Source organism: Leucopleurus acutus (genome assembly GCF_964270905.1).
Source record: "Leucopleurus acutus genome assembly, chromosome: 5".
Taxonomy (NCBI): domain Eukaryota; kingdom Metazoa; phylum Chordata; class Mammalia; order Artiodactyla; family Delphinidae; genus Leucopleurus; species Leucopleurus acutus.
Window position 1 is genome coordinate 14,187,072 of NC_139147.1, and position 22,920 is coordinate 14,209,991.

At 35.2% G+C, this 22,920-nt stretch overlaps 1 protein-coding gene across 1 annotated transcript; it reads right to left on the bottom strand.

The window, feature by feature from the left end:
* Positions 1-4,999: 4,999 nt before the first annotated feature.
* Positions 5,000-22,368, bottom strand: LOC309962491 (uncharacterized protein; the record flags this gene model as incomplete). The annotated part of the gene is made up of 2 exons (XM_082840377.1): positions 5,000-5,129; positions 22,298-22,368. Coding segments are annotated over 2 exons (201 nt in total), but the record flags the coding sequence as incomplete, so codon positions are not given.
* Between the last annotated feature and the right edge of the window lie 552 nt (positions 22,369-22,920).

Here is a 22,920-nt window from a genome sequence, read left to right on the forward strand (position 1 = left end):
TATACCACAATTTATCCATTTACTGTTGATGTTGACTTGTTTCTAACTTTAACCATTATGAATACTTTCACAAATAGTTCTTCATATATTTTTTGGTAAACTTATGTATATGTCATTCAGATATTGCTACAATAATATTGTATAACAAACTGACACAAAATACGTTTTATATAGCAGTAAACATTTTCTTCACCCTCACATGTCTACACCATGTCTAGTTTGGCTGAACTAGGTTGGGCTTGGCACAAAGTAGTGGGATAGAGCCATGTAACTGTCCTCTAACTTGGATCAGCACCTCACTGATTCATCTCCTTCCCACTGTGGAAAACAGATGTGCAAGTTGTCTAGTCCAATTATGGAAGCACTTTTCAAACCTCTACTCACATGTCCATTAATCCCACTGTCCAAAGCAAGTCAAGAGGTGGGGAATATGGCCTTTGTTCATGTACATCCTATTCACAGTGAGGTCACACATATTCCGTACTTAAGCCAACAATGATGAAGAAAGGAAATAAAATCTTCTCATGGAGGTCAGGGTGGAAGGAATGAATATTTGAATAAAAGCAAGTTATTCTACCACAGATGCAATTTATTGGGGGCATCACTAGAATTGGAATTGCAGTTTTGTAGAGTATAAAGTTGTTCAGTTTTTATAAATACTCGATTAAACAGTTCTCCAAAGTGGTTGTATATTTTGATAACTCCACACACTGTTCCTCTACAGTTTTACCAGGTCATACTAGCTGTCTTTTCCTTTTAGCCATTCTGGCACGTGCATAATGATTTCACTTTGTACTTTCTTGTTGCCTAATATAGTTGAACATCTTTTTATATACTATTGGCCATTTTTAGTTATCTTTTTTTTTTTTTGGTGAGATACTAATTCAACTCTTTGTTTAGTATTGAGCAGTATAGGAAAGATAATGAACGAAACCCTTTTCCGTGATACATCACAGTTTAATCTTATGTTTAGCTGGCTAGTTTTGTTCTCCTTGTAACCTGATAAGGTGGTCAATGTCAGCAACACTACAAGAAATGTTATTTATAGTAAAAGAGACCCTCGGATATAAATCACATCTGGACAGGAAGGAGTCAAGTGGAATGTAATCTGGACACTCCTGCTGATGACCCAAAGAAGAAAGGTTAAAACTCTAAGTAGAAGAGACCAGTGACATCAGCCTACAGATGCAGCCCACTTGGTACCAATCAGAGACAGCTAAAAGAGAGGGTCACAGAATACGCCCATGAGAATCAAGTTGTTAACTTCACTGGAAAAACAATAACACACAGTATGAGGCTCCGACTTTAGCCTGATAGGATGTGGATGCTAATATATATACACAGGCTTCAGGCCACCTGAATGCACAGATTTATATGAGCATAGAAAGAAAGAACATTTGGTCCACTCTTGTCTCTTGGACACATCATCCCTGCAGGAGAAAACTTGTGCAATGATTTCTCTTCCTCCGTCCCTCCCTCCCTCCCTCCCTCCCTCTCTCTCTTTCTTCCTTTCTCTTTCTTTCTTTCTTTCTTTCTTTTTCTTTCTTTCTTTCTTTCTTTCTTTCTTTCTTTCTTTCTTTCTTTCTTTCTTTCTTTCTTTCTTTCTTTCTTTCTTTTTCTTTCTTTCTCTTTCATACTTACAATTGAACACATAAGGCATGCACAAATAAGACAGAAACAAATGAGAATAAATTCAAAACAGCATTATTTACAATAAAATACAGGACTTATTGAAAGTGACATAAAGATGTTATAGTAAAAAAATGAAGTATGATGACAATATGATATTAAAGATTAGAGTTACTATAAATTGTGAGATATTCCAAGGGATTTGGGTCAACTAAGTTGAAACATATTGGATCAAGACTATCTAATTTTGTGGGATTTTTATTGTTATTTTGTTTGTTTCAAGTAGTCTAGGATGACGTTTTCATTTTTGAAAGAGGGAATAGAAGATCCTTAGTGAAAAAGTCAGAAAACACAGGTGGAGGAGACCAACCGTGTGAGTGGCTATAGGAGTTTTTCAGTAGAATCTATAGGACAAGCAACTGCTATAGCAAGATGGGTGGCAACAGTTATATTCATACCCACATGGCTACAGCCATAGCCAGAACTTAGGGCATCAAAGCCACAGCCCAAGCCACCAGAGTAGTTGCTGTAGTAGCACATTCTGGTGAGTGGTGTGTTGAGTTAAGAAGTTAAGAATCAAGTTTCCTAAGCTCAAAAGTCACCATCTGCAAATGGGCTTTTAAATATTACCACCCAGTAGAAGACGGGGTAAACCACAGGAAGTTTGGGCCTCATATTTTATACTAATTTGCTTTTAAAATTTCTTGAATCTGCTGTTTGTTGGGAAGAGAAGTTTTCATAAGTGAGAATAATTTACAATTACGTCAGGAGTACCATAGTCAAATCAGGTGACTTTAATAAACAATTCTTAGTGTATTTAGAAAGCCCATACTCATTCTATTTTTGTTTACAGCCTGTGATTAATTTTCATGGAAAGTTCTTCTTTCACATTTTTTGGGGAGTTTATTTTTATCTAACTATGAATGTTTAATGCAGGATTATAAATATCCTTATGTATGAATATGGATTTTTGGATGGAAAAAGTTAATGAAGCCACAAAATGGATAATTATCATTTTGGAGTGAAAAAACTTTTAATGCAAACTTTTCTTCTATATCTATGCATTGCTAATGCTTGCTTATGATGGACTGTATGCCTGTTCATTCACTCATAGACTTTTTGTTCCATAAATTCATATAAATAGATCTAACCATTCACATTTAGATTTTTATCATTTTTGTGTCTAGGTGAGTTTATCAATTCAACATGCAATTTGCTACTTACTTATATATTCATTTTCTTTATAATATATTAGTTAATTCACTAGAGGTAGAATTTAGTTTCCTAAATGGGAACAAGTCCTCAATGCTCTGTTTGTTTGATTGGTTTATTTGGTCTATTTTCTCCCTGTTGAGTAAATTCTACTGACCTCTTATCAAGTTCACTGATTCTATCACTGTCATCTCCACTTTACGATCAAACTCAGTGAGTGTTTATTTTTATTTTGGTTATTGCATTTTTGAGTTTTAAAATTTTCACTTGATTCTTTTAATAATGTCTTCTTCCAAAGATTTTCTACTTTTTCTTTTGTTTCAAGAGAGCTTGTAATTGCTTCCTGAAGCAATTTTATGCTGGTTGTATTAACATTTTTATCAGATAATTCCAATATCAATATTGATCCTGATGTTCCATTGTTTGCCTTTCCTCACTCAAATTGTGAATTTTCTGGTTCTTAGTATGATGAGTGACTTTGTGTTCTGAATATTTTTGATATTATGAGACTTGGATCCTATTTCAAATCTCTCTCTTTTTAAAGCAAGCAGTACACTTGTGAGATAACAAGGGTTGGTTGTGCATGTCTGTTTCACTTCTTGTTGGACTCACTGAAACCATCCTGGTAAAAGTGAAGTGCTAACTCACACTGCCCTCTTGCTGCAGGTGGGTAGAGTTAAAGGTTAATACCCATGTCTGCCCTGGGGTACCTAACCGAGCTGCCCCATTGCTTCCAAGTGGAGGGTGTAAGCCCAGCTCCCCACTGGAGCCTGCTAATACCACGATCAATGTGAATGATCGGCTTTTTGCTGATTATAGGTGCACATAACCATCTCAGTGTTAATTTGATGAGTGAGAGACTGCTACAGCAACATAAATCACACTGCTTAGAAACCCACAGTTCTCTCAGATATCTCATTCGGCAGAGAATGTATAAATTGACAAAAATGTCATAGCATAAAAAGCCATTGAAATTCTGGAGATTGATAAATATATATAAGCAATTGAATTTGTCACGTTTTTTTAAGAAAAGAGTATGGAAATAGAATGAGAATTTTCATGATTGTTAGTCTCATCAATTAATTCATTCATTTAAAAACTGTTTATAAAGTGACTATACAGTTCTTATACTTGGAGACCATTTTTTCAGGTGTTGAACTATGTGATTTACTCTTTTGTATTCTAGTATAATATTTTGTCGCACTCATGCCGTGAGGACTTTGCAGTTGCAAAAGACTATTAGGGAAATATTCATCTTTGCAGAAAAATGGACTGAAGTTATTTTAATATATTCTTATTTTATGTGAAATTTTGAAACATAATGAAATTCAACTAAAAAATGGACTTCATTTAAAAGATGTGTTTTACTGAAATCTCATCAAATGGAATTATTTCTAATGCTGAATCTGTGGGAAAGGCAGCCTCAGTGGAAAAATATTTGAAGTGGAAAAAAGAAAACCAGTCCATACAGAAGCACAGCATTGAATGGTTCAATCCAAAAGTGCCGTGTCAGGAAAAATCTAAGAACAGAGACAACAGGATAGGATCATGGAAAATTAGGTTACCATTGGAAAAAGTATTACTAAGTAATTAAGATAATTATTTGTTACAATTTTAGCTTATGAAGGTAAGGTTTTAGCATGATCAAGGTGTCTATGATAGCAGTGGCTGTAGATACACATGAATGCACAGACCTATATTACTGTTTCCTAAGAAGAAATGATAATCAGATTTTTGACACTTCATTTTGGGAATGCAAATAACATGGTGTCTTCAGTCATAATCACCCAAAACTAATGGAGATGAAGAGGTGTAAATGAAAATAAAGCAATACTGGCAATGAGGATGTTGATTTTAAATTAAGTTAAATTTTTCTACCCATGAAAGCTGTTGAATTAAACTGTACACAGAAGTAAAATGGAAATATAGCTTTAAAAATTCTCTGTCATAACATATTTCAAATAACTTTAATCAACCAAGGTGAAACATGACAAATTTGAACTTAGGTCCCCCCCCACCCCATACCATTACTGAGGCTAGGATGGGTTGACCATTATCTGAAGAGAGACTAGAATTCCATGTGAAGATCCCTGGAAACATAGTCAGTGAATCACAGGAGAAGAAGTCCAGTAGTCTGAGCAGCAATAGAAGTTCCTCACTAGAGTCCATAGGGCCAGAATCTTCCACAGCAAGACGGGGGGCAGCAGCTGTGTCCATACCCACCATAGCCACAGCCATAGCCACAGCCCAGGCAGCCACAGCCATAACCCAGACCACCATAATAATTGCTGTAGAAGCATATAGTGTCAGGAGTGGGTGGATCAGTTGAGAAACAGGGAAAGTGTCTTGGATTGAATGTGACCATCTGCACAGGACCTTTTATACACCTTCAGTAGTAGGTGGGCAAAACCACAGGCAGTGTTTATCACATATTTCACACTAATTGTCACTATAAAACTTTTGGAGTCTCTTGATTCTTAGGGTGAAATGAAGTCTTCATAACCAAGATTACTATGCTACAATGTTAGGATTCCTGCCATCACAGGAGTGACTTTTAAAAAGGTGTTTTCTCTGAAATTGAGTTACACGTAGTGAGGTGGATGGACCTAGAGTCTGTCATACAGAGTGAAGTAAGTCAGAAAGAAAAAAACAAATACCGTATGCTAACGCATATATATGGAATCTAAAATAAAGAAAATCATACTGATGAACCTAGTTGCAGGGCAGGAATAAAGAGGTAGACATAGAAAATGGACTTGAGGATATGGGGTGGGAGGGTGAAGCTGGGGCAAAGTGAGAGTAGCATCGACATATATACACTACCGAATGTAAGTAAAAGAGTTGGCTGGTGGGAAGTAGCAGCATAGCACAGAGAGATCAACTTTGTGCTTTGTGATGACCTAGAGGGGTGGGATAGGGAGGATGGGAAGGAGGCTCAAGAGGGAGGGGATATGGGGACATGTGTATGCACATGGCTGATTCGCTTTGTTGTGCAACAGAAACTAACACAGTATTGTGAAGCAACTATACTCCAATAAAGATCTATTAAAAAAATAAAATTAAAAAGGAAACAAGGAAACAAATGACCTAACTAAAAATGGGCAAAAGATCTGAAGGACACCTCACCAAAGAAGATATGCAGATGAAAAGTAAGCATGTGAAAAAATGCTCAACATCTTATGTCATTAAGGAGCTGCAAATTAAAACTACTACACACCTATTATAATGGCTAAAATCCAAAACACTGACAACACCAAATGATGGCAAGAATGTGAAGCAACAGGACGTCTCATTCATTGCTCATGGGAATGAAAAACGGTGCAGATACTTTGGAAGATAATTTGGCAGTTTCTTGTAAAACTAAACATACTCATATCATGTAACCTAGCAATTATGTTCCTTGGTATTTATTCAAATGATTTGAAAACATATGTCCACTCAAAATCCTGCACATGGATGTTTATAGAGGCTTTATTCATAATGGCAAAACATGTAAGCAACCAAGATGTCCTGCAATAGGTGAATGGGTAAACAAACTGTAATACATCCATACAATGGAATATTTTCAGCAATAAAATAAAATGAGCTATCAAGCTACGAGAAGACATGAGGGAACCTTAAATGCATATTACTAAAATAATCTGTAAAGGCTATGTACTGAATGATTCCAACTCTATGGCATTGTGAAAAAGGCAAAACTACAGAGCCAATAAAAATATCAGTGATTGCCAGTGCTGTGGGGGAGGAAAAGAAGGATGAATAGGTGAAGCACTAGGATATTTAGCACAGTGAACCTATCCTCCATGATACAGCAATGGTGAAGGCATATTATTATACACCTGTCAAAACTCATAGAATGCACAACACAATGTACACTAGTAAACTATGGTCTTTAGTTAATAATTGTGTATCACTATTGGCTCATCAATTCTAACAAATATACCACACTAATGCAAGAAATTAATAACAGCAGGTACTGGAGACAGGTAGATGAGGGTATATATGGGAACTCTCTTACTTTCTGCTAAATTTTTTTGTAAATCTAAAACTGATCAACAAGTACTCTATTCACTTTTTTAAAAGAAGCATTTGTTTATTTCAAAGCCTTTTCTCACTCTAGATTTGGTCTGTTGATAAATGTTACCATATTACTTGAGATGACATAGGGGCACACAAGCATTCCTCTAAGTTGTGTTTTTTTGAATATTTGTTCTATCCAACTGTGGATTTCCTGAAATGTTTATATGTACTATAATATCCATATATTTATCATAAATTATAACATTTACATATTTATTATAATTCTATTCTATTTAAAATTGCATATAATTATATACTTTATATTATAATTTATATATATATAAAATCTCATTATACAATCTGAAATTTTATATTATTTTTAGTGGGTGTGTGGGCACCTTGAAAGGGAAATTACTTGATGCTGGAATTCTGCCAAATTCTCCACCTATTCTCAGATGAAAGCATACCTTTTCTACTAGATGATATTTTCTACAAAATATTTTCCATGGACTGACTCAACTTGTTTTTATGCTCCTTAATAAGAAGAAAAACCTTTATTTGTGTATATTTTATAACACCCAGAGTGTGCATAAATCGTAAAAGTAGAACTCGATGAATATCCAAAGCATACCTGTTTAATCAGTACTTAAAAATCATATAATACTAGCATCTCCGATGACTCTCCTTATGCCCCTTTCCATTCAGTACCAGTCCCTAAGTGTAACCATTCCTGATATCCAAAACCATGAATTTGTTTTGCCAGTTTTTGAAACTTATGCAAATCGAATCACACAAATAAGACTTTTAATCTGGCTTCTTTTGATTCACATTTTCTTTTTTTTTAATTCATACATTTTGTTTTTGTTTTAGTTCTCACTGCTTTATAAAATTTCAATGTGCAAATATACCACAATTTCTTTATCTCTACCCTTGATGGTCATTTGTATTGTTTTGAATTTTTAACAATATTTTACAAATAGTGCTGCCACAAACAATCTTGTACATGTCTCTTGGTACACTTATGAGTATATCTGATAAGCTAATTATTGCTGTAAAAATGTTGCTTAAAAAATCCTTTAAATCTCAGTGTTGTATAGCTTTAATATTTATGTCTTGTTAATGTGTTTGTAGGTCAGCTGGGATTTGGCCAACATAATGTGGTTTTGGCTCAGATTGTTTGCTGGTTTCAAGCCTTCCCCATTCCTCTCTCATTCTCCCTGGACTGGCAGCTACTGGGGGCATCTTCTCCAGGCGAAAAGGGTAGAGCACAAAGAAAGCTTAGACATGCATGCATATACCATGTTCAAGGCATGTCTCCAACATCCCACTGGCCAATGCAAATAGGATGGTTAAACCCAAAGGCAAGGATCAGGAAAATATGCTCTGTTCATAGTAAAGCCAGACTGAGTGACATTTGTAGACAACCTTAAAAGGGAAGGAATGGATAATCCTGCCCTAAAGGTGAGAAAGGAAAGAACATATTCTGCAGAATAATAATCTAACCCAGGGATCCACAAAGTCTTGATCACCATCTGCTTTGGTAAAGTTTTATTGGAAAACACCCACATCCATTCATTTGTGTATGGTCTATGGCTGTTTTCATGTTACAATGACAGAGTTGAGTAGTGGAACATAGATCATATGGCCTGCAAAATCTGAAATATTTTACTCTTTACAGAAGAAGTTTTCCTAGCCCTGATTAATCTATCCAAATAGGCGTATCAATTTGGAATATACCTAGAACCAGAATTGCTGAGTTATAAAAGAGACCACCAAATAGTTTTCCGAAAATTTATCTTTCACCTGCAGTTTTTCCACTACTCGCTTTGCATTTTTCCTCTTCAGGTTAATTGACTTATTACACTCTATTGAAATATGTCAATATTTCCTAATAAATCTTTCCTAATAAATCTTTCCTAATAAATCTTTCCTAATAAATCTAGGACCTTAGAGTTAGTTATTTTTATATTCAACCTTTTACAGTATACTTGCCATGTAGCTCATTTTCTAGATATTGAAATCTCAAAAGAAATTATTATTAACAGTTGTGCACAATCAATATTTATTTATATTTTTCTATTCATTTTATTTTTGTGTGTGTCCATGTTTTTGTCTGGATCTTTTTCCTTCTGCCTAAACAACTCTATTATTTTTTATAATTAATACTTGATAAAAATAAATTTTCTTACTATTTATTTGTCCAGAAACTTTTATTTTTATTTTTTTGTAAGAGACTGCATGAGATTCTAAATAGCTATTTTTAATCCATCCTTCCTTAAAATATCATCACATTTTCCTTTGGCTTCCTTTGTTTCTGTTGAAGATTTACTGATACATTTTCCAGGTATTTTGTCTGTTTCTCTAGCTATTCTGATTTTGACTTTGCATTTAATTTTCAGCTCTTGGGTTATGCTGATGTGATTTTAATTGTACTTTTCCCTCTTGGCAGTGCAGAGCTTTTAGAATATATGATTTGGTATCGTTCATCGGTTTTGGAAAATTATGGATTACTTTTTCTCCAAAAATGGCTTCTGCTTTATTTTTTTCTTCTTCAGCTGAACTTCAATTACATGAAGGTTTTACTGTTTCATGAGGTCTGACATGTTCTTTATACTCTCTTCTTTATATAACATTACAAGTTTTCCATCTTTACTTCACTCGAATAGTTTTCATCAACCTATCTTGAAGTTTACTAACTCAGATTTCCTGTAACTAGTCTATTGAGTTCTTAATAGCATGCCTTTGCTTTCTTTTTAAGATCTAGAATTTAAAATGGATTGTTTGGTGAATCTGTGCAATTATACCACATATTTTGCAACTTTCCGTTAAGTTTCTTGTATGAATTAATTATGACTGTTAAAATTTCTCGTTTCCAAATCTAATATGTGGTTTACCTTCTGGTCACCTTATGTTTTGGTTGATTCTTTTGTGTTGTTTCATAGCATTCCATGAGCTCAGCATTTTGTATAAAAATTGTAGATGATCCAGAATGATATTGCATTTCACCACAGAGAGTATTTTTTTTTAATTTTGTCCTGGCTATTAGGAGAAATCTGGTGGGCTTAATCCAAACAAAGAGTAACATAAAATGAGGTGCCTGGAATTTTAGTAAGGGCTTGTCTACCTCTGTTTAGCTTCAGGCTAAAGGAGTATTCCTTTAAATCTTTCAGTTAAGGGTACTTTTTCTTGAAAATTCCTGAACTGTATTGACTATTTTTTCATCACTTTAATATGGACAAAAAAATTCTATCTGATTTTCAAGTGCACCTGCTTGGTATCTTAGGAAATTGACCTTTGCAACTTCAGAATTTGGAAAATATCTCAAGGAGAAATGTGGCTGTGTGTTAAGCTCAGGGTTCTACCAGTACATTTTTATCAGAATCTATGTGTCCAATTGCATTTTGCCAGTCTTGGAAAAAAAAGAAAGGGCACCTAAAATTCTGCTTGTTATTTTTCCCCTCAGAAGTCTCTTGCCTTGCATCTAGAATCAAGAACTGAAGAATTTTCAGCTCACTTTTTCAGAGTTTCTACATATTCAGAATATTGGTCCCTTTATTCTTGGTTTTCTTTTGATTTGTTTGTTTTTCACCAGCTCTCCATTGTGCTTGATGCCACTAGTTTGAGTTTCCAAAGTAAAACAGAACTACTTCAAATGTGGAAAATGAATTTGATTCTGGAGAAAGTTAATATGTAGAGGCATATATATTTGATAAAGGCCAGACTCCTAGGTAAACATGAAATAATCTAATATTAATTTGATACTGAGAAAATATCTCATTGTTTTGAAGAATTTATCTTATTATATACATTATATGATTTTTTTCTCAAATATTTATAAATTGGAATATTTTAAAGTACTATTTGGCCACCATGTTGGTAAGGTAGAATGTGATTATTAGTTCTGACAGTTTAAATTTGAATGCCTATGCTCATTCTACAGGGAAAATAATTTTTTTATTTGAGAAACATTTCATAGAGGCAGAGCTCAAGCTGATATAATCCAACCATCAGTGTTGCAAGAGATAAAAACTTACAAATACATGCGAGTTTTTTTTTTTTAGAAGATGATGGGGGTAGGAGTTTATTAATTAATTTATTTATTTTTGCTGTGTTGGGTCTTCGTTTCTGTGTGAAGGCTTTCTCTAGTTGTGGCAAACAGGGGCCACTCTTCATCACGGTGCATGAGCCTCTCACTATCGTGGCCTCTCTTGTTGCGGAGCACAGGCTCCAGATGCGCAGGCTCAGTAGTTGTGTCTCATGGGCCTAGTCCCTCTACGGCATGTGGGATCCTCCCAGACCAGGGCTCGAACCCGTGTCCCCTGCATTAGCAGGCAGATTCTCAACCACTGTGCCACCAGGGAAGCCCCTACATGCGAGTTTTAATGCCCTAATATGTATTAAATAGTTTTAATACAACTATTATAAAAAATAGCCATTTACAAAACTTAGAGTATAAGCTAACAGATATGGTAGAAGAAATTCTAGAGACATATATAAAAATGAACTTATTATGGACATTGTTGGAAAGCATTGATATTTTTACCCTCTTCCTTTTTTAGGTATATAGTGACCACAAAAGAGAATCAAGTGGGATTTAGCCCAGGGATGCAAGAATTCTTCAATATATACAAATCAATCAATGTGATACACCACCTTAATAAATTAAGGAATAAAAACCATATGATCATCTCAATAGATGCAGAAAAAGCTTTTGACAAAATTCAACACCTATTTATGATAAAAACTCTCCAAAAAATGGACATAGAGGGAACCTACCTCAACATAAAAAAGGTCATATATGACAAACCTACAGCAAACATCATACTCAGTGGTGAAAAACTGAAAGCATTTCCAGTAAGATCAGGAACAAGACAAGGAAAGATGTCCACTCTTGCCACTCTTATTCAAATAGTTTTGGAAGTCCTAGCCACAACAATCAGAGAAGAAAAAGAAATAAAAGGAATACAAATTGGAAAAGAAGAAGTAAAACTGTCACTGTTTGCAGATGACATGATATTATACACAGAAAATCCTAAAGATGCCACCAGAAAACTACTAGAACCAATCAATGACTTTGGTAAGGTTGCAGGATACAAAATGAATACACAGAAATCTCTTGCATTCCTATACATCAACAATGAAAAATTAGAAAGAGAAATAAAGGAAACAATCCCATTTACCATTGCAACAAAGAGAATAAAATACCTAAGAATAAACCTGCCTAAGGGGGCGAAAGACTTGTACTCAGAAAACTATAAAACACTGGTGAAAGAAATCAAAAATGACATAAACAGATGGAGAGGTATACCATGTTCTTGGATTGGAAGAATTAATATTCTGAAAATGACTATACTACCGAAATTATCTACAGATTCAGTGCAATCCCTATCAAACTACCAATGGCATTCTTCACATAATTAGAATAAAACATTTTTCAATTCATATGGAAACATAAAAGACCCCGAATAGCCAAAGCAATCTTGAGAAAGAAAAACGGAGCTGGAGGAATCAGGCTCCCTGACTTCAAACTATACCACAAAGCTACAGTAATCAAGAAAATATGGTACTGGCACAAAAATAGAAACATAGATCAATGGTACAGGATAGAATGTCCAGAGACAAACCCATGCACATATGGTCACCTAATTTACGACAAAGGAGGCAAGAACATACAATGGAGAAAAGACAGCCTCTTCCATAAGTGGTGCTGGGAAAACTGGACAGCTGCATGTAAAAGAATGAAATTAGAACACTCCCAAACACCATACACAAAAATAAACTCCAAATGTATTAGGGACCTAAATGTAAGACCAGACACCATAAAACTCTCAGAGGAAAAGATAGGCAGAACACTCTATGACATAAACCACAAGATCTTTTTTAACCCACCACCTAGAGTAATGGAAAGAAAAACAAAAATAAACAAATGGGACTTAATTAAACATAAAATCTTTTGCACAACAAAGGAAATCATAAACAAGACAAAAAGGCAACCCTCAGAATGGGAAAAAGTGTTTGCAAATGAAACAATGGACAAAGGATTAATCTCCAAAATATACAAAGAGCTCATGGAGCTCAATATCAAAAAAATGAACAATCCAGTTAAAAAATGGGCAGAAGACCTAGATAGACATTTCAAGGAAGACATACAGATGACCAAGAGGCACATGAAAAGATGCTCAACATCATTAATTATTAGAGAAATGCAAGTCAAAACTACAATGAGTTATTACCTCACACTGGTCAGAATGGCCATTCTCAAAATCTAGAAACAATAAATGCTGGAAAGGGTGTGGTGAAAAGGGAACACTCCTGCACTGTTGGTGGAAATGTAAATTGATACAACCACTATGGAGAACAGTATGGAGGTTCCTTAAAAAACTAAAAATAAAACTACCATATAACCCAGCAATTCCACTACTGGGGATATACCATGAGAAAACCATAATTCAAAAAGAGACATGCACCACAATGTTCATTGCAGCTCTATTTACAATAGCCAGGACATGGAACCAACCTAAATTTCCATTGACAGATGAATGGATAAAGAAGATGTTTTACATATATACAATGGAATATTACTCAGCCATAAAAAGAAACAAAATTGAGTTATTTGTAGAGAGGTGAATGGACCTAGAGTCTGTCATACAGAGTGAAGTAAGTCAGAAAGAGAAAAACAAATACAATATGCTAAGAAGTATATACGGAATCTAAAGAAAAAGAAAAAAAATGTACTGATGAACCTAGCTGCAGGGCAGGAAGACATAGAGAATGGAATTGAGGACACGGAGTGGGTGGGGGAAGCTGGGGCGAAGTGAGAGTAGCATTGACATACATGTACTACCGAATGTAAAATAGCTAGTGGGAAGAAGTAGCATGGCACAGGAAGATCAGCTCGGTGCTATGCGTTGACCTAGAGGTGTGGGATAGGGAGGGTGGGAGAGAGGCTCAAGAGGGAGGGGATAACAGAAACTACAGATAACAGAAACTAACACAGTATTGTGAAGCAATTTTACTCTAATAAAGATCTATTAAGAAAAAAAAAAGAGAATTCTTCCTCTCTCTCATTCTCTCTTGCTCCCTCACCACAACCACACACATGTGAATAATCACACACAAATACACAAACATGCACGTTAAACTGAAGACAATTCAGTATAAATGTAACAAAGCAATATTTTTCTATGAAATACAGTTTATTTAGTAATACATACATATTTTAAAGTAAAATTTATAATCAAATTTAATTTTTCATAGCATTATAAAGGTAATACAATATCCAAGGAAAAATTTTTCCATAAACTATGATACAATCCAATAGATAATAATGAATCAAAATGAGCACGCTGAATTTTATTTATTTACCTCAGTTTATTATAAAGTTAGTATTTCTGATGACATTTTAAACTTTCTTATGCAAAGGAAACCTGGAGATAGTGACAATATAACAGGAAGATATAGCCAACAGCCTAAATATTCTTTAGCAGAGGCCATAAGATGAGTATCTTCCACAGGACAATGGGCAACAGAGGATGTAACCATAGCTACAATAACCAGAGCCATAGCCACAGTCATAGCCACAGCCCAGGCAACTGTAACCATAACTCAGACACCATAATAGTTGCCATAGTAACACATGGTGTTGGGAGTGGGAGGTTCAACTGAAGAACGAGAAGTACGTATCTTTAGTCTGAATGTCACCATCTGCCAAGTGCCTTTTATACCCACTCACTGATGGGTGGGGAAAACCACAGGCAATGTAGCATCCTGTATCTCACTAATTTACTTCAGACATCATAAATATCTTGATTTACTGGCAAAATGTGTCCCTCTTACCTGAGATGATTTGCCCCTACTCCAGGATTCCATGATCAATTTATGGACCTTTAAAATGGAACTCTTGTTCTATTTTAAATGCTTTGTCTCACTCATATTTATTTAGTTGAATAAATACGACCTGATTACATGGCATGATGTAAAATATGAAAATAAATATCCTATTTTTTGTTTTGTTTTCATTCCTCCATAAGAAGAAGGGTTTTAAAATAAATCTTGTCTAGAGAAACATGCTTCCTGAATCTTGCTCATGAAAGATAGATATAATATATATTCATAAACTCTTGTAAAACACTTCCTTCTAATTCAACATAACTAGTTATTGGTTATGTTGCTGGCAATAAGGTGGCAAGTTACTATGGTATATAAACATATTTGGCATTTATATATGAACTTCTCCTTTAGCATGTATTACTTTGGTCTTTCCAGAAAATGTATGAATGTTTTACGGGTAGAAACTGTGTATATTTTATGCTTCCTTTTGTTATCATATATGAAGGTGCTGTAGATGTATCTGTAAAACATACCAAGGTTAAGTTTGGTGCTCTGTCTTCAACTCTTATATCTTTTCAGCTAGGGCTCATTTTTGCTTTTACAGATGCCCTGGATTTGCAGTAGTGAATGTCTTGAAAAAGTGTGTGGACAGTATCAGGGAAGTCAAGAGATTCATGCACTCATTCTTCATTCCTTCAATTTTCAGCTGATGGGTGAAGTATTGATGGACATAGGAAGCCCCAGTCATGGACAGAGTAAACTAGCACATAGCAGAGACTATTTCTCTTTTTTTTTCCTTTTTAGTTTTAAATATTTAATTAATTTTATTAAAATATAATCTACTTAAAACAAATTAGATCTATTTGAGTACAGTTAAATGAGTTTTCACAAAGATATTAATATAAATTATGTATCTTCAATCAAAATATAGCTATTAGGAAATTTCATAATGGGGAGAGAAGCTTCCTCTCTGATTTTATAGTTGCTGAACACATATTTCCTCTGACCCCACAAACACTGACAGTTATGTAGTGTATCTTCAAATGTTGAAAGTAGTCATGGGTGTATGGATATGATGAAAAACCCAGCTTTCCCTCATGCTTCTAATTTAGATTATATTAAACTTCAGAGAGAAATAGGTTTTCAGCATCTTTCAACCAGTCAATTTTTATTTCTTTGTTAGTAACTGTGTGTCAACCATTTTTAAGACATATTACATAACGCCTATTATTGTTCCCGTGTCTCCTTTTATCACTGGCTTTCTCATGCATAACATAAGATGCTAGAAGTGGTGCAAGGACATTAGTGAAACTTCCAGTATTACAAAAGAAAAATAAAATAAGTTTCTTTTCTTTTTAAATTGGAAAATAAATCATTATTTTTCTTCACTGGGCCAAATGTATCTCTGACATCATTGAAACATTGTACATTTCTTCAAATAATTAAGATAGATTTTCAGGTTTCAAAATGATGCTTGGGAACTATGTTAGTCAACTAGGATTTCTTTTCTTTTCAATTAGAATTTTTTTTTCTTTTTAAAATTTTTATTGGAGTATAGTTGATTTACAATGTGTTAGTTTCAGCTATACAGCAAAGTGAACCAGTTATACATCATATACATATATTCACTCTTTTTTTTTTTAAGATTCTTTCCCATATAGGTCATTACAGAGTAATGTAGAGTTCCCTGTGCTATACAGCTAGTTACTATTGGTTATCTATTTTACATACAGTAGTGTGTATATGTCAATCACAATCTTCCAATTTATCCCTCCCCCCATACCCTGGTATTATAAGTTTGTTTTCTACATCTGTGAATCTACTTCTGTTTTGTAAATAAGTTCATTTGTACCCTTTATTTTTAGATTCCAGATATAAGTGATATCATATGATATTTGTCTTTCTCTGGCTTACTTGACTCAGTATGACAATCTCTAGGTCCATCTATGTGGCTGCAAATTGCATTATTTTGTTCTTTTTTATGGTTGAGTAATATTCCATTTATATATGTACCACATCTTCTTTCAATGGTAGTATTCACTTTTCAAATATAATGATACATAAACGGTTTTGGGGTAAAATATAATAATTTCTTAAAAATGTAATAGAAAGTCCATTTAATCAAAATCATCTTTTGCCTGATACCATATTTCATAAAATCCCGTTTTTTCAACAAATGCTGGAGAGTGTGTGGAGAAAAGGAACCCTCTTGCACTGTTGGTGGAAATGTAAATTGATACAGCCACTATGGAGAACAGTATGGAGGTTCCTGAAAAAACTGAAGATAGAACTACCATATGACCCAGCAATTCCACTGCTGGGCATATACCCAGAGAAAACCATAATTCAAAAAGACACATGCACCCCAATGTTCATTGCAGCACTATTTACAAGAGCCAGCTCATGGAAGCAAGCTAAATGCCCATCGACAGATGAATGGATAAAGAAGATGTGATACATGCATACAATGGAATATTACTCAGTCATAAAAAGGAACGAAATTGGGTCATTTGTAGAGACATGGATGGACCTAGAGGCTGTCATACAGAGTGAAGTAAGTCAGAAAGGGAAAAACAAATAATGTATATTAATGCATATATGTGGAATCTAGAAAAATGCTTCAGATGAACCAGTTTGCAAGGCAGAAATAGAGACACGGATGTAGAGAATAAATGTATAGACACCAAGGGGGGAAGGAGGGGATGAATTGGGAGATTGGGGTTGACATATATACACTAATATGTATAAAATAGATAACTAATAAGAACTTGCCGTATAAAAATAAATAAAATAAAGTGAAAAGAATCCTGTTTTTTTTTTTTTTGCCATTTCCCAATTTCATTAGGCTTCTTAAGAGAAAATAGAGTAAGTGGACACATTCATTTTTGGGATTTCAAAGGAAAAATATGGAACCTCAAAAACATGGAGCAGTGGTATCAGAGGGAGGCAGTAACTCAGTGCACTGAAGACTGTCCTGCTGAGGTGGTGAACAGTGGGTAGATTCTTCCTGGAGGGTCTGAACATCAACCATCAGGCAGTGAGTCAGTAGCCATCAGACACAGGATGCTTTGTGAACTATTTTGTGAATGACATGCAGAATATAAATAGAAACATGTGAGGTCAAAGGAACAAATTATCTCTTTTCTGAGGCATAGTTTTTTAGTAATTCAGCCCAAACTAAGGTATCAAGAAATAGACAAAGGCAGATGTTGTTAAATACGGTGATAGAAGAAAGGACTATTTTGGTCGGCAAGGTGTCATTTTAAAATGTAGCATATGGGGCTTCCCTGGTGGCACAGTGGTTGAGAGTCCGCCTGCCAATGCAGGGGACACGGGTTCATGCCCCGGTCCGGGAAGATCCCACATGCTGCGGAGCGGCTAGGCCTGCAAGCCATGGCCACTGAGCCTGCGCGTCTGGAGCCTGTGCTCCGCAACGGGAGAGGCCACAACAGTGAGAGACCCGCGTACTACAAAAATAAATAAATAAATAGAATGTAGCATATGAACGTAAATCAGTAGTATGATCAGATATAGCAGTGGCCACTGAATCACATGAAAGCCCAGATTACATATAGCCTTAGACAGAAAGACGTTTTGTTCAGATCTTTGACTTTTTAGCTACCTCAAAACCTTAGGAGACATCCCAAGTCAATGTTGGTTCTTTATCTGTCTCCTTTCACTGTTTCTCTCTCATGTCTCTATCCTTCTCTGTCTCTGTTCCTCTTTCACATACTACACACACACATAAATTTAGAAAAGGAAAAATGATGGAGAGAAATTAATATAAATGTAATTAAGCAATATTTACATGGATAGACAGTTTAATAAATATGAACTTTATTTTCTCACATGAATTATATGAAATAAACATTGTTGAGGAAAAATAATGTTAATAAAAATAAATGTAAAACTTTTCTATAAATTATAAGGCATTCTGTGCGTTTAGGTTAATCAAAATTGGGCATGCTGAATCTGTATTACTTTTTTTCCCATGAGTTAGGAATGAAGTTGGCATGTCTGATATTAAATATGGAGGTTGGGTTATGGAACACGAGAGGAGGTGTCCAATGAGTTGAAGTGTTCTGAAAGGCATAGATAGAACCCATAGGACCAGAATATTATGCTGTAGGATGAGCAGCCCATAACCAGAGACCAGGCACCATTATGACTCATGATGACAGAAACGAAAGATTCCATCAAGCAGCAGAGAATCTGTCCTCAGATTGAATATCAGCAACTGCATGGTTCAGGGTCTTTTATTTTTATTTTTATTGAAGTATAGTTGCTGTACAATATTATATAACTTAGAGGTATACAATGTAATGATTCACAATTTTTTTTTTTTTTTGGTGGTACGCGGGCCTCTCACTGTTGTGGCCTCTCCCATTGCGGAGCACAGGCTCTGGACATGCAGGCTCAGCGGACATGGCTCACGGGCCCAGCTGCTCTGCGGCACGCGGGATCCTCCCGGACCGGGGCACAAACCCGTGTCCCCTGCATCGGCAGGCGGACTCTCAACAACTGCGCCACCAGGGAAGCCCCATGATTCACAATTTTTAAAGGTTAACTCCAGTTATAGTTATTATAAAATATTTGCTATATTCCCTGTGCTGTACAACATATCCTTGTAGCTTATTTTATACCTAATAGTTTGTACCTCTTAATCCCCTATCTCTATGTTGCTCGTTTCCCCTTCCCTCTCCCCACTGGTAACCACTAGTTTGTTTTCTATATCTGTGAGTCTGTTTCTTTTTTGTTATATTCACTACTTTGTTGTATTTTTTAGACTCCACATATAAGTGATATCATACAGTATTTGTCTTTCTCTGTCTGACTTATTTCACTTAGTGTAATACCCTCCAAGTCCATCCATGTTGTTGCAAATGGCAAATTTTCATTATTTTCTATGACTGAATCGTATTCCATTTTATATATATATATATATGTATATATACATATACACACATGTATGTACATATGTATATATCACATCTTCTTTATCCTTTCATCTGTTGATGGACACTTCCATATCTTATATTACTTCTATTATTGTGATTTTGCCTTTTCACATGAAAGTGCTATTTTTCATTGTTTATTGTTGGGGTCAAGGGGATGGTGGAAATTTGAAGTGAGCTGGAAAATGAATTTTTGTGACTTAAAAAATTACAAATCAAGAATCAAATGATATAACAGGATTATAAAATATAAATATGTGTACATCTATAAATATAAAATATAAAGTGAGTCCCTGTGCTAAATCTTTTTGTGTTGAGATGATATCAATGAACTTCTCTTGGAAGAATGATTTACAGTAGGATATCAGACAGATACACCAGTTGGTGTCCATAAGCCTGCTTGTATCAGCTCAGGGAAACTATTCTGCTTATGTCTGCGTTTAGTGGCAGCATGTTGGTAGATTTATGCCAGAAACAGTAAGAGTATTTACATTGTAGAAATCTGTAAACACCATGAATCAGGACCTTTTTTCCTCCTGAGAATGGTTTGTCAACAAACCACAACACCATACCTAAAATTAGAAGATTTTTGATAGTTGTGGTGGGGAAAAGAGCCACTGAGTCAAAAGCATAAACATGTAGAGCACAAAGCTAAGATTCTAGACTGATAATACAGAGGGAGCAGTGACTTAAAAATAACAAGGAAGCTTAAATTTTATATGAACCGATGTCACATCCTTGTCTTTATGGCATCGTTGTCATCTCAGGATGCGCCAGAGGCAACTGTTCATTCTTTCTCTCATATTTTCTTTTTCCGCAGGTGTATTAGTCAGAGCCAGGAGAAGCCCTGGATCAACCTTTGCCCTGGTTCTAGCCCCTTCATCTACAGCCCCACCTCCTGTCAAGGTGATAGCTGCTAACACACACTGGGGGAAGATGTAACCCACACTCACTTCATATCCGGCTTTCCCACCAAAGCCACTGGGCACACACAAACTGTATAAGGACACATCCACACAAGGGCACATCTTCAAGACTTTGAAAGGTAACTATTTCACCTAATTTAAGCAATGTGAGAAAACAGGAATTTGTTTCAAATAAAAGAACAACAACAAAGAAAGAAACACTAATGAAACAGAGATAAATAATTCACAGATAAGAGTTCAAAGTATTAGTAATAAGAATGCAACCCGAACTAGGGAAAATAATACATGAACACAGTGAGAATTTTAACAAGGAACTAGAAAATATAAAAAAGAACCAGTGAGAACTGAAGAATACAATAACTGAAATGAAAAACACACTAGAAGTAAATAACAGCAGACTAAGGAATACTTAAGAACACATAAATGATCTGGAAGAGAGAATAAGGGGAATAACCCAATCAAAACAGAAAAAAGAAAAACAAATTAAAAAATAAAAACAATACATCAAACATACTAATATACACATTACGTGGATCCCAGAAGGAGAAGAGAGAGAGAAACCAGAGAAAATGAATTTGATGAAATTATGGCTGAAAAATAAACATGAAGAAACAGATATCCAGGTACAGGAAGCACAGAGTCCCAAACAAAATAAACCCAAAGAGACCCAGATGAAGACATATCATAATTAAATGGCAAAAGTTAAAGAGAGAATTCTAAAGATGACAAAATGAAAACAAAGAGTTCCATACAAGGGAGTGCTGACGTGCTGTCAGTTGTCAGTTTCTGATCTTTCTGCAGAAACTTTGCAGACCAGAACTGAGTGTCATGATATATTTAAAGCACTGAAAGGGAAAAACTTACAACCTAAGATACTCTACCCAGAAAGATTATTATTCAGAATTGAAGGAGAGATAAAGAACTTCTCAGACAAGCAAAATCTAAAGGAGTTCATCAGAACTACACCAACTCTAAAACAGATGATAAAAATATATTTCATGCAAATGGAAACAAAGGAAGGCTGGAGTAGAAATACTCATATCAGACAAAACAGACTAAAACAAAGTCTGTAACACCAGACAAAAAGCGGCCATTATTTAATGATAAAATAATCAATACAAGAAGTGGCTGTACCATTGGTTAACATATATGCACCTAATATAGGAGGAACTAAATATATAAAGCAAATATTAAAAGAGATAAAGGGAAAATTTGACAAAAATACAGTAAAAGTATGGGACTATAAGACTCCACTTACATTAATGGATAGATCAGCCAGACAAAAAGTCAATAAGGAAACAGTCATCTTAAATGACACATTAGACCAGTTGGATTAATAGATATCAACAAGGCAGAACTCTGAGATCACAGGTGAATTTCACTTTATCTCACTTAATGAGATATATTCAGGGAATGTATAGGTTAGATGGTAGGTCAACAACAGACCACAATAAACTTCCTTGATATAGGATAATCTTAGTCCAAGGGAAAGGTACAGAACATATGGGGTTCAGAAGTGGTGAATCCTGATGTCCTGGTATAGAGGATGAGTGTCTTCTATGGCATCCTCAATAATAGTAGCCAAAGCCAGAGCCATAGCCAGAGCTGCATCCACAGCCACAACTACAGAGAGTGTGGAAGCCATATCCATAGCCAAAGTCCAGTCTGTTGAAGCCACAGCCCTAGAAGCAGCCATAGCCACAGCCCAGGTCTCCATAGCCACATCATCCATAACTGTGGCCCCCATAGTAGTTTCCATAGTAGCCACACATGGTATTGGTTGTTCCATTTGGAGTAGGAAAGGATGTAGATTACTTCAGTCTGGACATTTCTTCTTGCAGAGAGCCTTTTATATTCCCTAGGTGTGGGTGGGCTAATTTTATAACTAATGTAATTAGTGTGTTGTTTCAAGACTGGAGCATAATTCCTTAACGCATTAAGGAGATTTGCTTTAACCAACTGAGGCCTTTTAATAAGATGGTACAGTCACACTTACAAAACTATCTTACATAACAAACCTTCACTTTAACATTCTCTAACCAGATATCACATAAGCAAGGAGCATTTTCAGTTGTTTCATTTGACTTGCAGTTGATCACAAATAATTCTTTTTTGTTCTTGACCTCCCAAAACTGTAAACCCCTCCATAAGATAGTTTCAACTCTTATTCCAGCCCAGAGTCAAACAGTGATGTCTTCCTTATGTAATGGTGATGAGATTAAAGAATAGAATAAAGTGAAGATTAAAGTATAGCATAAAGGTAATTTAGGAGATCTTCTGTATTTTAATAAGTTCTCTCCTAATTATCAGTGGTGTGAGGACACAAAATATTTATTTTTCTGACTTCA